General features: G+C 40.7%; 1 protein-coding gene and 1 long non-coding RNA gene across 2 annotated transcripts; both read left to right on the top strand.

Annotated features, from left to right (window-relative positions):
- The first annotated feature begins 2,929 nt into the window (after positions 1-2,929).
- On the top strand, positions 2,930-15,718 carry LOC122651621. Its single transcript, XR_006331481.1, has 3 exons — positions 2,930-2,944; positions 12,055-12,057; positions 15,577-15,718. It is a non-coding gene; the product is annotated as an uncharacterized LOC122651621 (long non-coding RNA).
- LOC122651620 (cytochrome P450 77A2-like) lies at positions 12,982-25,276 on the top strand. The gene is made up of 2 exons (XM_043845087.1): positions 12,982-14,568; positions 25,265-25,276. Exon 1 carries the CDS (start codon positions 13,015-13,017, stop codon positions 14,557-14,559), a length of 1,545 nt encoding a protein of 514 aa, XP_043701022.1. The 5' UTR covers positions 12,982-13,014; the 3' UTR covers positions 14,560-14,568; positions 25,265-25,276.
- Positions 25,277-25,292: the final 16 nt, after the last annotated feature.

The following is a 25,292-nucleotide window of genomic DNA, read 5'->3' as shown; positions in this document are numbered from 1 at the left end:
ACAACCTTTGACAAATTATTAAAATTCAAAAACAAAATAAACAATGTATGTACTTTGCTCTATGTCTTCAATCAATGAACACCTTAGACAAGGAGTGTTTTAAATCACCAAGCAACTCCAGTAAACACACAAAATTTAGCAATAACTCATTGACAGTATTCAAATGGACGTTACCTGCAGCAATATAACCATGTACCAATCTTTATTAGCTTGATCATGTCGAAAAAATGTCTGGTTTGAAATCAAACTCGTAATAGGCAGTACTTGTAGCAATATAACCATGTACCAATTTTATCAGCTCATATCAGCATGAAGTATCATAGAGAACAAAGAAGAAGAATCTACAATGATCGATACATCATCTCTATGTCACTATATAGTTCAATCATATCTTCTAATGATATCCCCAAAAGAACAATCTAAGAAAGAACTACTGCAGACATATTTTTGCTAACTTCAGTTAAGAAACATGGCCAGATTTTCAGTACATCATTTATATCCAATTTCAACCAAAGAACATGCCTAAACTACTATGAAAAAAATAATGCTAACAGTTATATCTTTAAGGTTGAAAATAGAGTTCCAAAAATACCCAAGTTTGAAAAGAGAACAAAGGAAATCCTAAACCAAATGGAGTAGGTTCCCTACTTGAGTTAGAAAAAGATAATAAAGTCAAAGAACCCAGAAAACTACTACTCCCTTGGCTGAAAATGTTCATTGTTTTTCTATTCTCCTTCTCTGACCTTCCTCTCTCTTGTCTCATATAACTCTGCAGCAATGTACATTGACCTAACAAGGGAAACATATAGACACATTTATTCGAAAGTGAAGAAAATAAATACAAAGCAACAATTAAAAATAAATCATGTGGAGAAGGAAGCCGTGTTTTTTACAAAATTTGTTCCATGAAACAACTTCTTCACGACTGAACTGCCATGCAAAGTTCCACACCACACCACAACACCTATCTTTGCTTATTTCCGGAGTTTCTAGAACATTATAAAAAAAAAATTAAAAAAAAAACAGCATGTATGAATCAAACAAGTCAATGGGTCAACCCGATGAGTCAACAAGTCTGGTCCCCAGACCAGGTCTGTGTCAATTGATCTGGGTCTGGTCATAGTTGACCTAACTAGACCGAGCAGAGTTGGTTTGATCCGATATGGATGGGTCAGTTATAAGTTTTTTAAAAATTTTACTTAAAACAAAAAAAAAAAACTTTATGTTTTTTTATCATTTTTTAATAAAAACAAAAACTTTCATCTTGAAAGAACTCCATGGGCCAATGGAGGAGCATGCCTGGGTATTGACCTAGGGAACAGATGCGTCATTTCACAGTGCCTTGTGAGAGGACATATGAAACACCACCAAGTAGAGATCTTTTTTCCTATTTTATAATAATGATAATAGCTATCACAAGTTGCCTCCTTCGAGGAATTCGTTACAGCAAAACACAAAACTTTCCTCTTTCGTAGTACATTATAGGAGGAAGTCTCCTTGATTTTTCCTTTTTTTTTAATTAAACAAACAAAAGCAACATCCAACCTGCAAACAAAGACCGATCATGTGCAATGGTGGTTAATTGGGTATGCATGAGAGAGAGAGAGAGAGAGAGAGATCATCAACTATGGATTTCAGTAAACGATTCAATCATGCTGGCTCTGCTACCAATTGTTGAAATTAAACTATGCAATCAACATGACGATCCAATAACATGAAATCAAAACAACCAGAGATTCGATAAGAAATTCATAGCTGGATTCATATCGTCTGAAGAAGATGATCCTTTGTACTTCGATTGGCCCTCTGTTGATCTTGTTTGTTCTCTTCTCTCTGATGGATAGGGTTAGCAATTCATGGGCATTGCTATTAATTTATAGATTACGAACAAGGACCAACCATGTCATACAGAACAACCGATGCCTCTTTCATAATAGGCATAGCTTCAAAATATAGGCCTACATATTACTTTACACTTTAAGGGGGTTAATTGAAAAGCCCATTAACCATTAAGGAGATCACCACGATTGGAGACTATTTCGGAGGGTTACGATCGTGTGCAATTGGAGTCTGATAATAAGAGCATCACCACTTTTCTACAGGAAGGTTTATCTTCTTCACTGCTGAACCTCCGTCCTATTTTGGAAGATATTACTAATCTTTCCACTTATTTGAAAAATTGAAGTTTTATTTTTATTCCAAGGGAGATTAACAGCTTGGCTGACTATCTGGCAAGGAAGGCCCTATCGGTGACGTGTACGATAGTATGGCCCATTTTTTATCCATGGATCTTGGAGTTATGTAATCTTCAGCCATGAATTTTCACGTTACTAAATAAAATGCTATTACCAAAAAAAAAAAAATTAAATTAAAAAAACCCATTAACCATTAAGGAGATCACCTCCCGTATTGAACTCCATCCAACCAGGCCCATCAGTCAACGCTCTTCTAATAATCAATGCTTATCAATAATTGTGCTATGCCCACTACATGTGAAAAACATCACAATGTTTTCTCATAATATGGACATTTGTCGGTGGTTTATTGAAAACCGCCCCATAATCACTACTAGTAGTAAATTTCTATTGCCGCTAAAACCTCTTAGCTGTTTTTGCTTGTAGTGCACGATAATGATAGTTGTGCATTTAGAGATTTAATAGCAGTAAATAAAAGACCGATTGTTAAAGAAAGCATTTAGCGGTGGCAAGATTTTACCGCTTCTAAAAGATGGTATTTAGCAACGGTAAATAATTACCTTCGATATACATATATATCATAAATTATGGAACTAATTGCCGTAAATAAATTACTGCCGGCAAATACAATTTTTAATGGTGGTTAAGTATTATTGTGGTTGACAGGAGGGCTCAATCTGTTTCGGATAGGATTGTCTAGCCCAATTTCGATCCCTGTCTAACTACTCCAGTTGTGGTAGACGACAGGAGTGTTATCCGTTCTCTTGAATAAATGCGTTGTTTACCAAAAAAAAAAAAATATTATCGTGGTTAGATATATTTGTAAAGTACCGTTATTACCCTCTTTTCTTGTAGTGGAAAAAATTTATGAATTTAGAGTATATTCTTAGAGTCAACAAAATGGGCCAAGTCATGGGCAATCATTGGTGATAATCTTGCATATGTTGGAGTGTGTTTGGCCAATTGATGCTTAGGTTTGGTCCATTTATATATGGACCGTCAGACGATCAAGCCCATGCTGAATCCTACCATGCTCTCGGCTCCTGTCAATCCGGGCAGCAGTGCTGCATGCAAAGATGAGGTAATGCGCATTTACCGCCTTACTCCTGTCCAAACGTCTTGCACGAGCAAGGGTAAGGCGGTCAATATGCACCGCCTCATCTCTGGTGCTGCACATGCAGCACTGCTGCCCGGATTGACACGATCTTTTTCACCTTTAATGCTACATGTTATTTAACATCATATAATATTATGCGGGTTCAATGGGCGATACCCGAACAACACACGTCTCCCATATTTCCTTCTATTTTTATCTCTAAGAATCCATATTCAATTGTATCTTACTTTCCTTCTTCATACATATCTCTGCTGGTCACGTTCCCTATATCAATGAGATTGTATCTCTTCTAGCCATGTTCCCTATGTCAATGGGATTGGTGCTTTTGTAACTTATATATATTAATTTCCTTACACTGTCAATCAATAATATACACATAATTATTCTTCTATTAAGAAATCTCACATGGTATTAGTTTTCTAAACGCTTCTAGCCTCCCGCGCTCTGGTTTTTTTCTTGTATTCATCATGCCTGATGACTCCGATATCAGTGGTGTTTCTTCCGACGTCTCTGTCTGGATCGACACATCTTCTCCTTACCATCTCTACCCGTCTGACAATCCTGGCACCATTCTAGTGTCGACCCCTTTGAATGGGGATAACTACCAGACATGGTGACGCACCATGGGAATGGCCCTTTATGCTAAGAATAAGGTGATGTTTGTGGATGGATCTCTTCCCAAACCGACGACTCCTATCTCCGCCGTCCAAGTTTGGGATCATTGCAATTTTATGGTTCTCTCTTGGATTTTAAATATCTTTTCTTCTACACTCTCCGATAGCGTCATCTACGCCAACACACGTCTTCTGTCTGGACTGATCTTGAAGAACGCTTCTCTCGCAGTAACGCTCCATGCATATTTCACTTCAAGAGGTCGATCTCTACTATTCAACAAGGTATGGGTTCCCTTGCTGCTTATTTCACACAGTTGAAGGTTTTATGGGATGAGTTAGCTACCTACGTCGCCATGCCCACGTGCTCCTACGGTGCCCAAGCCGCTCTTCATTCGGCTGTTATACAAGAGCATGTCTATTAGTTTTTGATGGGGTTATCTGATAGTTATGCCGCCATTCAATCTCATATCTTAACTATCGATCCCCTCTCTGATGTCAACCGTAGCTACCATCTCATCCTTCGAGAAGAGCAACAACGCGCTCTCACTGTCGCCCTAGTCCTTGACATTGCCACCATGCTGGCCACGCCTGATTAGCGTCCTTCATCAGCGCCTGGTTCTTCCACTCACTCTGCTGGTGCCTCTCCTACTCCAAGTCCTCCCTGCGTCATCCTTGGTGTGATCACTGCATGGCCATGGGCATGTTCGCGCTACTTACTGGCAACTTCATGGCTATCCTCCCAGGCACCAGCCGCGCCCTCGTCGCTTCACTTCATCAGCTCCTCGCAACCGTGATGCCCCCATCTCACAGGTGCATACAACCACCACATCGCCTACCTCTACCACTTCTCTAACACCTGCCCAAGTCTAGCAGTTACTCAGTCTCTTGGGAACTAATTCCTCTCTTCCCAACGCTAACCTCGTAAGTACAACGACTTGCCTCTCTGTTTTAGGTATGCCTTCGTCTACATGGATCCTCGACAGTACGGCGTCAGACCACATGACCTCTGACCTTTCTGGCCTAGATCATGCATCGCCCATTCCCTCGGCTTCTCCTGTCCGTCTTCCCAACGGCCAGACCTCACTGATTACTCACCTTGGTGCCAAACGCCTTAGCCCTGATCTCGTTTTATCAAATGTCCTTCACGTCCCCTCTTTGCAATTTAATTTCATTTCTATTAGTAAACTAACATCCTCACTGAACTGTGCCATTCTTTTTTTCCAACTTTCTATGTTTTCCAGGACCAATCTACAAAGAGGCTGATTGGGGTGGGAACGTTGCATGATGGCCTCTACTATTTTTCGCCACCATCCACCACACCACCGCTAGCCCTTCCTGCTGCTCATGACTCTACATCCATCCTCTGGCACCTGCGTCTCACCCCGTCAAGCCACTTCCACCAGGTAACACACCTTACCCTCTCCACCATTCTATTTCCTATGCCAATTTGTCTCCTTCTCAGTTTGCTTTTATTATTGCATTGTCTATTAATCATGAACCCATCACTTTTACAGAGGCATGTAAACAGCCCCATTGGCGTAAGGCCATGGAAACCAAGCTCTATGCTCTTGAACAGAATCAGACATGGTCTCTCCAACCTCTCCCTACAGGTAAGAAACCTATCGGCTGCAAGTGGGTCTACAAGATTAAACGGCATGCCGACAGCAGTATAGAATGTTATAAGGCCCATTTGGTTGCAGAAGGTTACACCCAATAGGAAGGTCTTGATTATACCAATACATTTGCCTCCATTGCCAAATTGGTCATTGTCAGAAGTGTCTTTGCCGTTGATGTTGTGCGTGGTTGGCATCTCCATCAGTTGGATGTCAACAACGCTTTCCTCCATGGCAACCTTCATGAGGAAGTCTATATGCGTCTTCCCCCGGGGTATGCAAAGCAAGGGGAGACTCGTTTCTACAAGCTCCAAAAGTCTTTGTACGGCCTCAAGCAGGATTCACGCAATTGGTTTGCCTCCTTGACTAGGTCTCTCCTTGATGCTGGGAACAAGTAGTCCAAGGCCGATTACTGTTTGTTTGTTAAGTCTTCTACGGAATCTTACATGGCTGTCCTCATTTATGTCGATGATAACATCGTTGCTGGGTCCGAGTCATAGGCCATTCAGGCCATCATCAGCTTCTTACATGATCGATTCCGCCTAAAGGACCTGGGCCGTCTCAAGTTTTTTTTTGGCATCGAAGTTGCCCGCAATCTGACCGATATTTTTCTCAGCCAATAGAAATACAGTCTGGATATTTTATCAGACTCCGGTCTTCTTGGAGCTAAACCGGTCAGCTTTCCTATGGACTAGAACCTTTGTTTGAGTGTTGACATGGGTGATGTACTGTCTGATCCTTCCCCTTATCGGGGCTTGATTGGCCACCTCATTTATTTGAATATTACACGCCTGGATATTTCCTATGCAGTGAACACTCTGAGCCAATTCATGCATGCACCGTGCCAACCTCACATGAATGCCGCCCTACGCATCCTTCGTTATCTCAAGTCCTTTCCAGGTACTGGTATTCTGCTTTCGACCACTAATTCTCTTCAGCTTGCTACCTTTTGCGACTCAGACTAGGCAGCGGAGTCCCATGACTTGTCGCTCTGTCACTGGTTATGTCACCTTTTTGGGTAATAGTCCTCTGTCATGGAAGTCCAAGAAGCAACCAACTATTTCCCGCTCTTTGGCCGAGGCCGAATATAGATCCATGGCTGCCGCTACCTGTGAATTGGTTTGGTTATGCACCTTGTTACTTGGTCTTGGTGCGCCTCACCCATCTACGATACCCCTTTATTGCGATAGCCAGGCTGTCCTTCACATCGCAGCCAACCTGATGTTTCACGAGCGTACGAAACATATTGAGATTGATTGCCATGTTGTCCGTGAATGCATTCAATCAGGGTGCCTCTCCAACCTCTATGTTCTCTTGCGCATGCAACTGGCGGACGTCCGCACCAAGTCCCTCGATAGTGACACTTTCCAATTCTTAAAATCCAAAGTGGGGCATTCATGACATTCACGCTCCAACTTGAGGGGGAGTATTACTCAGGTTCAATGGGCGATACCCGAACAACACACATCTCCCATATTTCCTTCTATTTTTATCTCTAAGAATCCATATTCAAGTGTATCTTACTTTCCTTCTTCATGCATATCTCTTCTGGTCACATTCCCTATATCAATGGGATTGTATCTACTCTAGCCACGTTCCCTACGTCAATGGGATTGGTTCTTTTGTAACTTATATATATATTTCCATTACACTCTCAATCAATAATATACACAAAATTATTCTTCTATTAAGAAATCTCACATATAATGTGTTGTTCATGTGTATACAATGATATATGAAACTACTAAACTCAAAGGTTCTTCAATGACATAGTTCAATCGTAGCCGTGACAATTTCTACCAAAGGCCTCTCCTGCGTTTTCTTTTTTAATAAAAAAAATAATGCATTAGAGGATGGTTTTATACATACGTTTTAGTGCAGTAATTTACCTTTTCTTTTAAAAAAATAAAAATAAAAACAATATATTTATGGGCAATTTTATGCAAATACTAGTGTACGTGTACATACCTTTTAGCCGCGATAATTTCTGGCCTCTCGTGTCTTTTCTTTTTTATTTAATTTAGGGGCGATGTTATAAAACCACTGTGAAATGTAAACTAAACTAATAGTGGGAGTTATTATAAAAACATGCTTCCAAAAGTTTAGTTATAGAGGCACTTTTTCGTCATTAGAACTATGTCTGTCCTTAGAGATAGTATTTTTTACCATCATGGAATACGTTATACACATGTTTTTAGTGGCAAAAGAAATTACCACTTCTAAAGATACCCTTTCAGCAGCACACAAAAAAAAAATTGTCGAAGTGGAGGTGTTGCCCGCTTTTCTTGTAGTGACAAACTTATTTGAAAAGACAAAACAAAGGTTTTGAAGCTCTCTTGGAGAAGAAGTGCAAAATTTCTATAAGAGATTTTATCATGTTTAGGTTTTCTTGGGGCTATTTTCTATTATCTCTCGCGCTTTTGATCTACCCGGCCGATAAATTGAAACTGGTGTTTGTGTTTTCGAAAGCCGAGTCAGCCAATCATAGTGAAAAGGCAGCAAGCGCAAATGATAGGGACATCATAGAGGGAATACAGATAGTCTACAGCCCAGCTGCCCGTAGCAGCCTGTGGGGTGCAGACTGGGCCGCGTGCTCAATGATTGCCTTACCCCCTGCCCAGCACTTTACCCAAGCAGGGGTAAGGCGGTCATTGTGCATCAGGCCCTGTCACGTCGCACAGACTATTACGGGCAGCTGGGCCGTAGGAGATCTGGATCCTCATAGAGGTGCTTAAGTGACGATCTATTTTTGTGATTAGCGCTTCTGCTCACTGTCTAGATCGGACTCGGTTTTTTCTCCAGACTATTGGGGCCTTTAGAGGTGGGATGATGTCATCTTGTTGATCGATGCTATTGACTTTCTCCATAAGGTGGACAACTTCTTCTTTGGCCTTCTCTCGACCAAGTCTGCTTGGATGTTATCAGGATGGACGGTCATTCTATGGTGAGTTGGCTATTTCTCGTCCTATGGTGAGTTGGCTATTGCTATCGGTTATGACTTGGAGATGCTTGGTGGATGCCCTCCCCAACAAGGACCAAGTTGGAGATCTCTTCATGTTTCTCCCTTTTGCTGCTTCTGTTTGGCAACGATTGAGAGCAGAGACCATCTATTATGGAGTATTGTTGCAGCTCTTCTTACCCTAAGGGACCAAAGTCCCCTAGGAATCTGCTCTTGTTTGAGAAATGGAGGATTCTTCCTTCTTGGATGATTAAATGATATTTTTGTTGTAGTGGGTGTTTTTGTTATAGATCCTTTGGGTTTCCCCATGGTCAATGGGGTCCGTTGGAGCCTCAGGGGGTTGTCCTTGGATTGCACGTTGGGTCCCGGCCCCTTAGTCATTTGTACAGTTTCTCTTCTTTTTTTGGCAATAAATTAATATAACCTACCAAAAAAACAAAAAAAAAACAAAAAAAACATTGTATTTCTTGAATGCTATTTTCTCATTCTTGTTATAAATCTAAAGATTTAGGCAAAAACTCGAGAAGAGAAACATTGTAATCCCCATTTAATTTTAGAAGATTCCTCTCAAATTTGTCCTTTGGCTTTTCCTTGACATTGAAGGATTTTCCATGTTAAATTTAGTATTGTGTTTGAGTTGTGGTTGTTTGTTATATTTTCTATTCTTCCAATATTTGCATATATGTTTTCTTGTGCTATATGCAATTTTGCAAGCTACTATATCTAGAGGTAAAACAGGGTCGGGTTGGGCCAGATATTTTAGAACCCCAGTCTAACCCTAAGTTTTCTTAGCTTAGCCCAAGCCTAACCCGGCCTTGAGGTTGGACTAAAATATATATCTCAACCCTGGTCCAATCTTGTCGGGTCCAGTCTGACCCTGAGTGACCTTGATCAGGCCGGGTTGGCCCTGGTTTTTCCAAGATTGAGCTGGCCCTTTTTTTTGCTTTCATTTGTGTCCTTATATACATTAAAAAATAATGAGATATCATCAAGATCAATCATTCTTAAACATAATCCTAAAGACTTAAAGCCTTAAAGGTAATATGTAATTATTAAAATAAAGTTATATAAAATCAAGTTTCGACTGGGTCTGACCGTTTCAGTTCAAGACTTTAGCCTAGGCTTAGCTCGGACTGTCCTTGGGCCTGAAACTCCCAGCGCAGACCCGCCCTACAGGTTGAAAAAACAAGCCCATGTCCTGTATAGGTTCGGGCGGGCCTGAGTTCACAAGTCAAATTTACACCCTCTAGTTGTGTCTTTGATTTATATACTTTGGAAGGTCTTGCGTCCCAAGAGTTGGCAATCATTTTCACGTCGGTTATTTAGGACTTTGGATGTGTCAATATAAGTCCTTAAATTATCTCCATCTAATACCTTAAGATTTTAGATTGGAACTCCAAATAGTAATTCATGAGGTATGACACTTATTTAGCATGGCATTGAAGCGAAACCTGTTTGTTCTCTTACTTAAAACGTATATTCATGTGTGTGCCAAATTGGGTGTATCTTAATATACCCTTAATCATCTCCACCTAATACTTTAAGGTTTTGAATTAGACCTCAAAACGATATTTAATTCATATGTTATCTCACTCCATTTAACAATCTATTTCATTGTAGATGCAATATTTACCATTCGGTGGTCTCTCTTTTTCGTTTTTTCCACATATGAAACATCCCTAATTGGAGCTGGTAGCTAACTATAGTTTCTTGTCCAAGCTGGTGGTAGCATTGTAGTGAATTATTATCTGCTGCTATGCACTGCAGTGCTGCTGTGCCATCATGCGGCGCAGCAGCGGACATGTATGCACAACGGGCCCCGCTGTGCACACATGGCCGCTGCTGCGCCTCACAATGCGCACAGCAGCGCCTCCAGTACTGGAGCAGATAAAGGTCCCATTGTAGTGAGCAGCTAATGTGAGTCAGTGATAGGACAAAAATGTAGGAGTTAGGTTTTAGGATACGTTCATCGAATTCTATTTATTTCTAGTAGTCTACCCAAAAAAAATTTTAGGGACAAGTACGCGTATCCCCCTGTAATGCACCCAATATTCCTCGTATCCCCCTAAGCTTCTGATAAGTCCACGTACCACCCCTACTTTATCCCCCTAATGCCATTTAAGTCCACACCAGGTATTAAATGCTATAAAATGGCCAAACTACCCTTTCATCTATCTTTTCTAAAATTTGAAAAGACCTAATTGCCCTAACCAATTTACTAAAATTTGAAAAGACCAAAATGCCCTCATCTTCCCCAAATCATCATCTTCTTTTACATACCCACCACCACCACCACCGCCACCACCACCACCCCCACCCATTACCACCACCCACCATTAACACCATCACCAACCCATCCCCTTCATTCTTCTCGTTCTTCTCCCCCCCAACAGCTAAGTTCCGAAACCCCTCAAATCTCTCCACCCCATTTTCCTTTTTTCTTTTTCTTTTCCAAGTGCAACGCATCTCTCAAAATCTTTCCTTTCCATCCGTTTAGTTTCTTCAAATGGCTTTCGTATCACCTCTCTTTCAAGAACAAAAACCAGAGAGAGATAGAGAGGGGTGAAGAGGGAGAATACACTTGCGAAGAGAGCAAGCGAGACCTCTCTTTACAGCTCTTTCTAGGTTCTGGCGTTCCTTTTTTTTTTTTTTTTTGCCCTTTTGTTTCAACCACCAATCGGCGAAGGGCGATTGATAAATCTATCGATCTTCGTAGCCGATCGTTATCCTCCTGTGTTAATCAGGTACTGGTTTCCTTTTTTTGCTAATTTTAGTTTCGATAATAAGTTTTCTTAGATTTAATGGGCTATAATTCTGTGGTTTTAGGAGTTCTGAGGAAATTTACGATTTTTTATTCGAAAGTATTTTGACGGTAAATAAGGACAGCAACACTTGTTTCGGGTTTTCTCAGCGGTAATGGTCTCTTCTTTTTGTTGTTCGAGAGAAAAAAATCATGTGGTTCATTCGGTGTTTGCTTCTCTTGTATTTGTTGTCATCCATTTGTGATGAAATGTAGCATTTTGGTATGATTCTCCCATCAATGAGTGGTCTTGTTGGTCATTGACTCTTTGAAAACTTTGGTTACTTTGTGAATTTCTGCATGTACTACGCATGCTGGGATGAGAGACAATGAGGTGGGCTTCACGGTGGGATGGTGATGGTGTTAATGGTGGGCGGTGGTGGTGGTGGTGGTGGTGGTGTAAAAGAAGATGATGTTTTGGGGAAGATGAGGGCATTTTGGTCTTTTCAAATTTTAACAAATAAGTCATGGCAATTAGGTCTTTTCAAATTTTAGAAAAGATAGAAGAAAGGGTAGTTTGGTCATTTTATAGCATTTAATATCTTGTGTGGACTTAAATGACATTAGGGGGATAAAGCAGGGGTGGTACGTAGAATATTGAGGGATGGTATGTGAACTTATCAGAAGCTTAGGGGGTACGATGAATATTGGGTGCATTACAGGATTACGCGTACTTATCCCTTATTTATTTCTAGTAGCACCAACAACCATTGTTGCTTTTGCATTTAATAAATACTGGAAAGTTTTTCAACGAAGACAGTAGACTGATAGTGAGGTCGCCTATCTGCCAAGAGATGACACCTTTCCTACCGGTAAAAAATGAAAAATTCTTTACCCCTTTAACTGTCAACAATAGTGACCTGTGTCACTACCCACATTTCTTATTTCTCCATGTCTTCGTGGCCAAAAAAAAGCTAAATACTTCACTTCGTTTATGGGTAAATTGAAATCGTTGCGATGGATGGATAAATTATTCAAATTTCACAACAAAACTTGGAGTTTTGATTATTACCTGAAACTTCAAGCCTCCACACGATCCTAGTCATTTCGCAATTAATCTTACACATACGTATAAATTTACGTTCCATTGAATGTAAGCTCCTTCACAATCAATTGAATTTTTACCAAAACCTTGATTATAATGGTAGAGAAGAAAATTGAAGAAGATAGAAAACCTCAACAAAATTATGAGAATATGTACCAGAATTTTTACACTTTATCTATATATATAATACAAATCCCTAATAAATAAAAAATATATATATAATGCAAAACCCTAATAAACTTCCCTAAAAGGGAACTGAAATTCGATTCATAATTGAATTGTTTTTCCAATAGTTTCTTCATCCGGCAACCACTGGTCTACTACAACCAAATTGATTGAGGAGAGAGAAAGAGGCAACAAATGTGACTGTGCTGCAAGGGAACCACTCGTCCTGTTGCCCACCACCTGACTTCTTTTGTTTTGGTTTCAACCTATAGACCTTTAACATTTAGAATAAGCCAAAATGGACAGGTGGGAAGCTTTAGAGGGCTTTTAATGTTTCCATTTAACACCCACCAGCTTTTTCCGCTCTCTAAAATAAGGGAACCTTTAACCATAAAAAAGGGTACCTTCCTTTAACTACAACGTATACTAGTATATTTCCGTCCCTCTCTCTCCTCCATTAAGCCCTAACTCCTCATTCCGAACTTCTTCTTCTGCTCTGACTCTCCATGGATTCCTTCCTTCCTTTCACTCTGTCATCTGACCAATATCGTATCTTGCTCACTGCAATAGTCTTCGTCGCATCTGCATTCTTATTCCTTGTTCCAAAACTAAGCAAGTCAAAGCGGCTCAACCTTCCACCCGGTCCACCTGGATGGCCGGTAGTCGGCAACCTATTTCAGGTTGCCGGTTCAGGCAAGCCTTTTTTTCAGTACGTAAGAGAACTCATTCCGGTCTATGGACCAATATTGACGTTAAAGATGGGCACTCGAACCATGGTCATTATTAGTAGCCCGGAATTAGCCCATGAAGCACTTATCCAGAAGGGTCAGGTTTTCGCAAACCGGCCTCGTGAGAACCCAACCAGAAAGGTCTTCAGTGTCAACAAATTCACGGTAAATTCTGCGGTTTATGGACCGGTCTGGCGATCGCTGCGGCGAAACATGGTCCAAAACATGCTCAGCAACTCCCGGCTCAAGGAATTCCGTGAGGTGAGAGTTTCTGCGGTCGACCTGATGATCGACCGGATGAAATCTGAAGCCGAAGCGAACCAAGATGTGGTGTCGGTTCTGAAACATGCCCGGTTCGCTGTCTTCTGTATCCTCGTGTCGATGTGTTTCGGGGTTGAGATGGACGGAGATGAAATCGAAAGGATCGATCAGATGATGAAGACGGTATTGATCATTCTCGACCCTAGGATCGACGATTATCTCCCTATCTTGGCCCCATTCTTCTCCAAACAACGGAAGCAAGCCATGCAAGTACGAGAGGAGCAGATTAAAACGCTGCTCCCCTACATCGACGCACGACGATCTGCCTTAAAGAATCATCTAGGATCTGATAAGATGGCGGTGTCGTTTTCTTACCTGGACACGCTCTATGATCTCAAGATCGAGGGACGTCAATCTACCCCAACGAACGATGAGCTGGTCACGCTCTGCTCCGAGTTTCTAAATGGTGGGACCGACACCACCGCGACGGCCCTTGAATGGGCCATCGCGAGGTTGATTGAGAAGCCGGAGATACAATCGAGAATCTACGAGGAGATCAAATCAACGGTGGGAGATCGGAAGGTGGACGAGAAGGACGTAGAAAGCATGGTGTACCTGAGCGCTGTGACGAAGGAACTGTTACGGAAACACCCTCCCACGTACTTTTCGTTAACACATGCTGTGACGGAGCCTGCCACGTTGGGAGGTTACGATGTCCCAACGGATGCCAACGTGGAAATCTTCTTGTCGGGTATAGCAGAGGATGATAGGGTATGGTCCGACCCGAAGGAATTTAACCCTGACAGATTTCTGTCAGGAAAGGAAGATGCTGACATCACTGGAGTGAAGGGGGTGAAGATGATTCCATTTGGGGCTGGAAGGAGAATTTGTCCAGGTCTGAGTATGGCTTCACTTCACATTGATCTTATGCTGGCGAGGATGGTTCAGGAGTTTCAGTGGAAAGCTCTTCCATCGCAGAAGATGTCGGATTTTAGTGAGAAGTTGGAATTCACGGTCGTGATGGACCCAGCACTTCAAGCTGTGATCACAGCCAGGAAATAGTTGGTGACGGTAGGTCCTTGGCCGGAGTGGCGAGTATCAAACTCCGGCGAGATTATATCATCTACTTTATAGTACTGCTTCATTTATAAGAGAACCACAAAATGGGTCTGCGGGTCCGGGTATTAATTGGTGGTTAGGTTTAGGAGTCCTTGGTGTTTTTTTTTTTGTTGTTTTTTTGTTGTTTTTTGGTTTGTGGTAGAAGTTTAGGAGTCCTTGGTTGATTTCTCCGCTCATGCGATTGTTATCATATATATATATATATATATATAGAGGGCTGTAAACGGCTCGCATTCAACTGGGATTCACTACTATCCGAATCCAAATCCGAATCCGTTTAACAAATGCACCATCCAAATTCGATCCGATATCCGACGGATATTTAAATGGTATTACTGTATCCGAATCCAAGAGTTTATCGGATATCTGGATACTATCCGATCCGATAAACTATCCGATTCATGAACAATTACACTTTTGGATTTCCAACCCCGATTACCGATTTCCGACTCCGATTACCTATTTTATTAAACTGCTGCCTATTCACAGAAAATTGCAAATTTGAGATTACTATAAACTTGACTAAATAATTATCAGGCATAACGCATAACAACAACTCTATACTTCAGAAACGAGGTTGGACAAGTATCCAGACAATGGAAACAAAATGTCTTACCTGCAAATGTATATTCCTAAAACGTTCTTGGGCATTGCTCATACTAAAAGCACAGTCTCTCTTTGAGCATATCTCTCGTCTCTGCAACTTCTTCACACTGTTGACAAATCCATCAACTAGCGGGCGTTTCTTAGCCAAAATCCGGCGAGCACAACAAGGGCTCGGGCTGACGGAAATCCGCCTTCCGTCCATCTTGAAAACCCCAAGAAATCAGCCGCGTAATAGGGAAATTGCATTTCAACCAGGAAAGTAAGTAAATGATGCCATCATCAACCTGCCCCTCAATATACAGCAACTCAAGCTCTAAGTAGTAAGTACAGACCTAAACCCTTTTACATCTGAAGGACGAAAACAAGATCAAAAACCAATACTGCAACATAAACCTTAGAACCCTCTAAAAGGGAGTAAATTTGAAAAATAAAAGGGCCTAGGACTTTGGCGGAAGGGATTACGTACAACAAAAAACCTTCAAAAAGAAAAAGCGAGAAGAGCACTAAAATAGAAAGACACACACACCACACTCTGCTTCTCAAGCTCAATAATCAGTGATTTGAAACGATAAATTTGGGGGTTTCCCACCGCCCGGGTGGGGGGAAGAAGACCCATCAAAACTACTTCGATCAACCCATTCGGCCATTCTACAGTTCGACCAGTGTAAAGAAAAAAACAGAAAAAAGAGCAAAGAGAAGAGAGCGAGAGACAAAACCAAGAGGGAGATGCGGAAGAAGAAGAAGAATCGTATACCTAATTGGTCCAGAGCGAGAGTCGAGGGGGTTGTGCGAGTGCCGTTGCCGTTGCCGTTGCCGTTGCTGCGAAAATCAAGAGTGAGTGACCAGTGACCTTGAAGCTTGAGGGTTGAGTGCAGACTACCGGCGCCGTTGAGAGCTTGAAAGTTGAAACTCAGACTTGAGAATCGAGAGTGAAAGAGGGAGGAAGAGATTCAAGAGAATAGGAAACCCTAGTATTAGGTTAAGACTTAAGAGTTAGAGTGATATTACGAAAATAACCTTATAAAATACAAATAATAAGGGTAATACAGTAATATTGATATATTTTTATAAAAAAATATTAAAAAACCATAACTTACAATCGGATAATAAATTATCTGATTATTATCCGACTCCGAATCCGATTAGCTTTCGGACGGATTCAGATATTTTTCGAAAACCAAAATTTTGGTTTCGAAACCTCTTAAACGGATTCGAACTCGGATCGGATTCGGATTTTCGGCTATCCACGCCGTTTATTTATTTATTTGGATTTTTTTGGTGTAATCTAAGATGGATTATAATGAGAATGGTGCCGTACAGTAGTGGACATAGATTGTATATATTATCGTCCAATGATATCAACTTACTTTTTATTATTTATTTTGGGGGAAGTTTTCATGCACGGCATGCTTACACGGCTGTGTTTGAAAACTTTCCCCTATTTTTTTTGTAAAAAGTAAATTTCTTCATGAAGTTCTCGTGGGTAGACTAATAGAGTACATTAATTGAGTCATACATTAGCCAGCGAGAAATAAATATGGGCAATTACTACCCTTTGTGGGAGGGAACATGACTGTGCATGCTTACACAGTCATGTATGAAAATTTTTCTCTAGTTTTTTTTGTAAAAAAAAAGTTTAATCATGAAGACCTCATGGGTAGACTAGTAGAGTACATTAAGTGAGTCATACATAAGCCAACAAGAAATAAATAGGGGCAATTACTATCACTACCCTACACTTAACCTATATTTACTAAATTTATCCTACCTTAAACTTCTTTTTTGATACTCCCTGCTTATAAACTTTTCAGATCTCCTTCCACCCTCATGTTTTTAAATATCTTTACCAAAAACTATGTTTTTAAATACCCAGATTGCCCTTCCTTTTCACATAGTAACCTGCTAATCTATTTAACCTACCATTATTCTTCTATTTTTTATTATTTTTTGTCATTAAATAGTAAAAAATGAAGCACCCACCCGCGTCTTCTTTCTCCCATTTTATAGTCTATTTGTTTTTTCTTTCTTTTGTTTTTCTTCAATCTTTCTATTTAATTCAGTTTTTATTCAACATTTCATCCTCATCGTTTTTCTTGGAACAGATTGACCTAATCCTCACTGTGATCCAGTTCTTCTCCTTCATCTTCGTTATAGGTGCATTCCCTTCTATGAAACCGATCCATCTTTCATGGATTCTTAACTGAAATTGCCAAGAAGGCAGAGACAATCCGATGATTGATCTTGTACTGTTTTATCCCATGGCTGTGAGTTTGAGGAGAGATGAAGATGGTCGTGTAGAGATCAATTGTAATGGAGAGGGAAGGTTGCCTTCTGCTTCTGCGAATATGAAGAGGGAGAAGAAGAGTGACAACTCAAGAATCGCGTTGTAGGTTAATAAAAAATTAAAAACACAAAAAGATAAATTGAATAAAAAGTGGGGTGTTTTGAAGAGAGTCGATCTGTACCATGGTTTTAGTGCACGGTATCGGAACGGGTATCGGTAATCTGCAAAACCAATACGATATCGATACGGTATCAGCTTGGATTGGCTATATCAGATAAAATTACCCCTGAACCTCCTTAAAAAATGAGTTTTCTGTCCATTTTACCTTTTGTCCGTATCGTGCTATTGATACGGTATCAACACGGTATCAGTATCAGTGACTAGTAAAACCAGTACGTATCGCCCGATACAATACCGATTCTTAGAACCATGATGATGAAATGTTGAATAAAAAATTGAAGAAAAAAAAAACCGAATGGAGTAAAAAATGGGAGAGAGAAGAAGCAAGTGGGTGCTTTCATTTTTTACTATTTTAATGACAAAAATAGTGAAAAGAAGAAGAATGGTAGGTTTAATAGATTAGCAGGTTACTAGGTGAGAAGAAAGGGCAATCTGGGTATTTAAAAATATGAGGGTAGAAGGAGATGTAAAAGTTTAAAAACAGGAGAGTATCACAAAAGAAGTTTAAGGTAGGGTAGTTTTAGTAAATATAGGCTAAGTGTAGGGTAATGATAGTAATTGCCCTAAATAAATAAAGGAAATGAAAAGTCCCACAAAAACTCGGATCTTTATCCTCTCAAGTTTCCTATTCGGTAAAGTTTGTAAGATTCTTCTCATAGGGGGCGGAAATGACCATCTTATCCCCTGCCCGAACACACTGTCCCGGTGAGATCCACCCCCCTCTTATTAGAGGCACTAGGGAACTGTACCGAGTAGGAAACCTGATAGCATAATTTCTGATTGGCAAGAAGCTCCAAAATGGGCGAGAGAATTTACAGAGAAATTCCCTACCCCAAGTATGTGTTGAAAGATTAACTGCAAGAAGGGGGTGGTCAGTACACAATAGTCACTCACAATATGAGAGAGTTTCCAAGGAGTAGATTGAACTTTTCTCTTAAGAAGATTAATCAGATTGTCACTTTCCACAATGATATATATATATATATATATTTGGAGACTGGAGGGGTATCTGACTTTAGGCCGACTAAATCCCCCCTGGGCTCGTACATGACCCCCGCGTCACGTACGAACCGAGAGCTTCTGGGCCCTAGTGAGTCTCAGGCGAGTGACCCCAAGAAATTATGCAACGACGAAGGTTTGATCACGAAACCTCGCTTCCTGAGGCGGAATCTCATGTCCCCTCCAAGCCAGCTGCGCTAACCGCTTGAGGTTCTTTCCACAATGATATTCACCGGTCCACTTGCGGATGCCAAAATTAGAGCCTTTCTAATAGCCATAACTTCATGAATTTTTATCTCCTACAATTCTGACACCCTCTTGTCCAGGCAGTGGGTAAATGATCATTTCAGTTCCCATGTGAGGGATTGTAGGGAAATTGAAGGGTGTTAGAATTGTAAGTGATAACGAATTTGACAGAATTTTCTCGTGTGCCGTGAAAAAAAAAATCTCGTCGAGTAGGCGAGAAAAATGGTTTTCGCAAGAAAACTCCAACTGTGAGAGAGAGAGAGAGAGAGAGAGAGAGAGAGAGGATCATGGGCACGGAAATGGCGTATATCGTGATGAGGTTTGAGGACGGCAATCATTGTCAGGTTCGCAAAAGAGGGAGCGGAAGTATTGCAAATAGGGAGGCTGGGGTCTGTGACTCCGTGTAGTATTGCGGAGCTGTGGGAACCTTGAAAGGGACATAGAGGCATAGGAGGAAGAAAGAACTTCCTTTTTGAAAATTAATAAAATAAAATAAAAGGAGAAGGATGGTCTTTGATATTTTACATTTCAAAAACTGAATCAGTGGCTATTTCTTATCAGCATTTTTATAGCCCTAAGATTGGCCTCCAAGGAAAATTGGGGTGTCGACAACTTGACATAAAAAAATGACATATCTAGCGTATGAGTCTCCCGCAATTGTGGGGTTTGAGATGAATGATAGGGGACGTACACTTACCCCTGGTTTTGCAGGAAAATAATCCTTCTTCAATTTTCAAATGTTGTGCAGTGCGGCAATACTAGGTAGAGATATTGATACGTGGCAGTTTGGACATCTAACGGTCCAAGTTCATTGATTTATGTTGAGTTTGGACCGTTAAATGTCCGAGCTGCAATTGAGGACGATTAAAATCCATTTTTGCATAAAGACTGTTTTAACACGTGATCTCTTAATCACATAAAACAACCTCACCGTTACACTAAGGCCCACTCTCACCCTCAATGTCGGTAACTTGACATCAGTATGATTAGTAAGGGTTGTTTTATTTCTTAAGAAAAAGTATGTTTTTTGTTTTTTGTTTTTTTTTTTTTTTTTTCTTGATAAACAAAAGCAAATTCATTAACTAAGATGAGAAGATACAGTATTGTTAGTCGCCTCAAAATAAACCTGTTCTTCTATAAGTCCTCTTATAAGGCTTTAGTAGCGAAAGCATTAAATAGAATATATAGTTGCATCAGGGGAAATTCTAAACAAAACTCCAGTTGAGCAAGCTGTAATATTGATTAATTTGGGAACTAGCTTCTCGGGCCATGGTGTCAAAATCGGACTTGGGAGCAAGCTGTTGCTGGACAATCGTGCCAAACTTCAACTAGATGAATCCCCAAAGTCTGCGTGCCTTAACCTTTTGTCTATGCTTGTGACTGAGGCTTCTACTTGCTGTCCTGTGTCCAGAAAACCTGCAACCACCAAAATAATACTTCCATCCATCAAAAAACAATAACTCCATCGAGCTCGATCTTTTTAAAACTAGGTTAGTAATTCTTGTGCAAATCAAAATAGGAAAAAATAACGGATCTTTGTATTCCAAGCAAGAGAGAGGTCATAAGTCTCAATAGATTTATATACATCACTAGGAGGAATATGGGATTGGGGATACAAGTGTCATAACTCCATGCACTACTTTGTTCCTAAGACTCCAAATAAAGTAACAAGTTATAACAACCACAGAAAATACCATTTAAGGGAGTGTTTATCTAATATCTTGGCATGAAAAAAAGAGATGCATGGATTTTATCAATCTCAAACGGCCCGTAGCCCAAATCCGCTTGATCCATTCACATAATAGAAAAAGATGCCAATAGGATTCCATATGGGATCCACCGAAAACACCATGAGGATCAATGTGTAACTATTGCGAGATATAAGTCTTGATCAGGAAACCTGCATTTAAGACACGTCAAAAAAATATTTTAAACTTAGGATGAACCGAGAGTTTCCACAAAAAATGCCACCAAGATGATTTCTGCTTACATAAGTAAGCTAGTTTATAAGACATTAAGAATTTAGAGGCCAACTTACTAGAGAAATATCCATTCTTGGCAAGAATACATTTTCATCTGTCATTAACCAAAGAAATAGGTAGAGATAAAATAGAATCAACAATAGTAGAAGGAATAAAAGAACAAAGCAAACTAGAATTTCAAACAGAATCATGAATAAAATGGCTGATACTAACATTGGGATCAGCAATACCATCCGGTCTATAACCCTCAATTGTGGGGTTATTTGGGATCCAAAGGTCAAACCAGAAAACAGAATCAGAACCATTTCCAACCTTTCCTAACTAGAATTGGTGAAATATGAGCCAATCCATTCCAAATGCAGGAACCTTTTTTAGCTTGAATCTTAGGGTCAAACAGCGAGTGAAAAGGGAAATATTTAGCTTTGATGATTCTAGCCCATAACTTCTCGCTACTATTAAGAAGTCTCCATCCAAATTTAAGAATAAAAGATTTATTGTAGATCTCTGCTTTTCGAAGGCCCAAACCCCCAACCTCAATTGGGGAACAAATCTTGTCCCAAGCGATATAGCAAGGTTTCTTTGATTGGGGGGTTGATCCATTCCAGAAATTCAGGCAGATAGAGTCAATAACCTTGCAAACTTCTAAGGGAAAGAGAAAGCAAGACATACTATAGGCTGGAATGGATGCAAGGATTTATTGAATAAGAATTTTCTTTCCTACCAAAGAAATATGATTAGATTTCCAAACTAACAATTTACTTTTCCTTTTACAAATAATTCTTCCCAAATCCTTAGATTGTTATCTAGAGTGGAAAAGGTTTGTTCCCAAGTAAATATAATCTGTATCCATCTCTTTAATACGAATAACAGAGCTTAAGTGATTCCTATCCAAAGTACAAACATTCCTACTGAAATATAATCCACTCTTAGATAGATTCACCTCTTTGCTAGAAATATCAGAAAATAAATCAAGGACTGCCTTAATAGTAAGTAAATGATCCATATTAGCATGACAAAAAATAAATGTGTCATCTGCAAACAAGTGATAAATTTCAGGAGCACTTCTAGCCACTTTAATGCCCATAAACATACCCAACTCTCTATACACATTAAGTAACCTGGATAGAACCTCCATCATACAGATAAACAGATAAGGGCTAAGAGGACATCCTTGCCTAAGGCCTCTAAAAGAGTGAAACAAACCAAACAAACTACCTTGAAGTTTAATAGAAAAAGAGGGTGAACAAATAAGATTATGGATAAGCAGACACCAAGTATCACCAAAACCTAAAAATTTAAAAATAGAAGTAATTAAGTCCCAACTCTAACCTATTATAAGCCTTAGCCATATCTAACTAAATGACTGATAAACCCAAAATTATACCGGCCAATCGTGAGACGCCACATGTCCTGGCCCAAGTGGGAAGGCCATCCCAAGGCTGGCCACCTTACATCTCACTTGATTAGCCTAGATGGGAAAGGACCAACAAGGAAGTCCAAGGACTAAGTCCAGTTACTACGGGCTACTACCATCAAGGACCAAGTCCAGGTACTACGGGCTACTACCATGAAGGACCAAGTCCAGGTACTATGGGCTACTACCATCAACGACCAAGTCCAGGTACTACGGGCTACTACCATCAACGAACAAGTCTAGGTACTATACGCAGGCTACTACTGCCAACAATAAGATATACATCATCTCATGGATACAGGGTACCGCCTACCAGCAACATAGTCCCAGATGGACTCAAGCACCAAGGACCTTATCCAACACACTAAGACGTATAAATGTCTATCTACCAGGACTCTATCTCCCGTAGGAGAGCAGCCAACCAAGAGAAGGATCCTACTACCTAGGAACGTCTATCTACTACGAGGGTTACTCGTCATCAATTGGGACTCTCCACACCGCCACACTCTACTATAAATGCAAAGGTACTTTACCCCATCAACCCATTTTGAATTCTAACCATTCATCTGTTTGCTCAGAGAGATCTAACTTAGGCATCGGAGAGTCCTAGGTCAGAACCACACCGGTTCTCTTTTGTCACCCAGGTCCTTTTACAAGTTACGGCACTCAAAAGGACCACCAGGCAATTTCTTGACGCAACAGATTGGCGCCATCTGTGGGAACGACGCTAGCCATCATACCTACTAGCTCGATTCCTTAACTACTCAATGGCTCCACGGGGTAGGAAGACCGATCCCTCCACCAACAATGCTACGAGGGAGAGGAATGGGTCCCCTCCCCCAGAGAGCTCTTGCCACAGAGCTAATGACCATGTCTCTCAAGAGAGGGAGATCCCAGAGAACGACTAGGTTGAGGTAGTCGACCTCAACCCCGAAGCAGCCGTGGAGCCCGTACCTGATCCTAACGCACTAGCAACTGTGAGTCAGATCAATGACTTGCAACGACAAATCCTCAATGACCAGCGACTCTTTCGAGACCATCTGAGGCAGCGAGCGACATCCCACCGCCGCAGGGCGTTGCCACCACCAAGGACAAAGCCTATCCCTCAACAAGAGCCAAACCCTAGGAGGTCACCTCCTAGGGGTGAGAGGTCAGAGAGACTCGCAAGGCATGCAAGTCCCACTCACCAGCAGGGAGACCCTTCGCAGCATCCCAGGAGGATGGCAGATCTTCCAGTACGTTCAGGACGTGGGGTGACACCAACACACAAATCCATGGTACCTAGTCTAGAAGGCTCGATCAAGAGGTCGGTGTTCCAAGGTCGACTAGGAGGAAGTCACACACCAAGGCAGAGCCGGACCGGCCAAGAAAAAAGTCCCTCACGTTCACGCCAAGGTTCGTCGCATCGTGACCACTCACTATCCTGTCAAAACTCACTGCGGGAGGGAAATTTAAGGAGAGATCGAGAACGAGGTCGCAGCGAACATCTTGCCAGGCGTGATGGACAGTCACAAGAAGAGGAGTTAGACAAAAAAACTCTGAGATTCGGACGAGAAGCTAGAAGGGCTAAAGAAGCAGACAAAGAGTGAGACATACTTAGTACCCAGACAACACCAATTCTCAACAGAGATCATGGCAGCCACACTTGCCTTTCGGTCCAGGCTACCCACCTTTGAACTCTACAGTGGTACCACGAACCCTAATGACCATATCAACTACTTCAATGGGATGATGACCCTCTATGGGGGATCGGACGTGGTCTCCTGCTGAGCATTCCCTGCATCCCTCAAGGGTGCAGCCACTTCATGGTTTTCTAGGCTATGACCTAGATCGATGATGAGCACATTTATGTGTGAAATCTTAAGGTATAAAGCATTCATTTTACCACATTGAACAGTGCTACTCAAGTAGTTTTTGTCATTTTTCAGGTTTAGGGGCATTTTGGTCAAAGTGGAGAATGCATGTCTAATTGGACCGCCAAACGCCAGGTTATAAGGTTGAAGACTTCAGTCGGGTTAGCTTTCCAATGCGCAACATCGAAAGTCACTTGATTAGAGCCGATTCGAGTTTAGAAGAAGAAAAAGAGAGAAAAATCAAGCATAGGGGCATAACAATAATTTTGGAGAATCAAGAATCTTTCAAAAGATATCGGATATTGGGCTCATATTGTCTAGAATTTAAAATGGTGTAACTTTAATTCTCAGGTTAGTTCCATCTGGACCTAGGATAAAAAGATATAGCCCAAAAACGATTCGTAGTGAAGTTGGAATTTAGGATAAAAAAATTTAATAAAAAAAAATGGGAAAAATATCTTTTCTCTCTAATCTCTCTCCTAACTCTCTCAGATTCTCTCTCGGATTGTATCTCTTTTATTTTGGTAAATTCGGTTTCTATATCTTCTCTCTCCCACTACCTCTAAATTCCCTCATCTCTCCTATCTCCTTCCCATCTCCCTTTCACGGGCTCTCTCTCCCCCATATAAAACCCATCTTAACCGCACTCCAGCCGCTCTCTCCCTTCAGTCCTTCGTTTTTTCTTTTTCAGTTTTAATTTTCTATTCTAGAATGATAATAGCAGCAGCAGTGTCATTCCTTTTCGTTATACCCGATCCCTCATCCTCTTCTTTTTATTTTTAGTTTTTAGATCTTATGTACTTAGGTTATCATATGTAATTTTATTTTTTTTTAGAATCATTGTTAGGGTAAATTTTATTTCCCCATCCCTTCGATCATATGTGTAATCTTCATTATACACTTTGGTAATTTGTTCTTCAATATTGGATGCGGTTTCAAGTGATGGGATTCAAGTGACAGAATCATCTTCATTGGAGTTATTCGAATCAGCTAAGTTCTTCTTCTTATAAATTTTAGTTTTAATAATTTCTATGTCTTTTTCTCCATCAATCCTTCCTTCCCTCTTCATTGCTTTCTTGGCTAGCTAAACCTCTCCTTTTGGGAGTGGGTGA

This window comes from Telopea speciosissima, chromosome 2 (assembly GCF_018873765.1).
Source record: "Telopea speciosissima isolate NSW1024214 ecotype Mountain lineage chromosome 2, Tspe_v1, whole genome shotgun sequence".
Classification (NCBI taxonomy): domain Eukaryota; kingdom Viridiplantae; phylum Streptophyta; class Magnoliopsida; order Proteales; family Proteaceae; genus Telopea; species Telopea speciosissima.
This window is presented reverse-complemented; position numbering and strand designations above follow the sequence as displayed.

What these genes read in the sequence shown, in the direction of transcription:
- LOC122651620 (XM_043845087.1), top strand. Translation starts at nt 13,015, where the DNA reads ATGGATTCCTTCCTTCCTTTCACTCTGTCATCTGACCAATATCGTATC.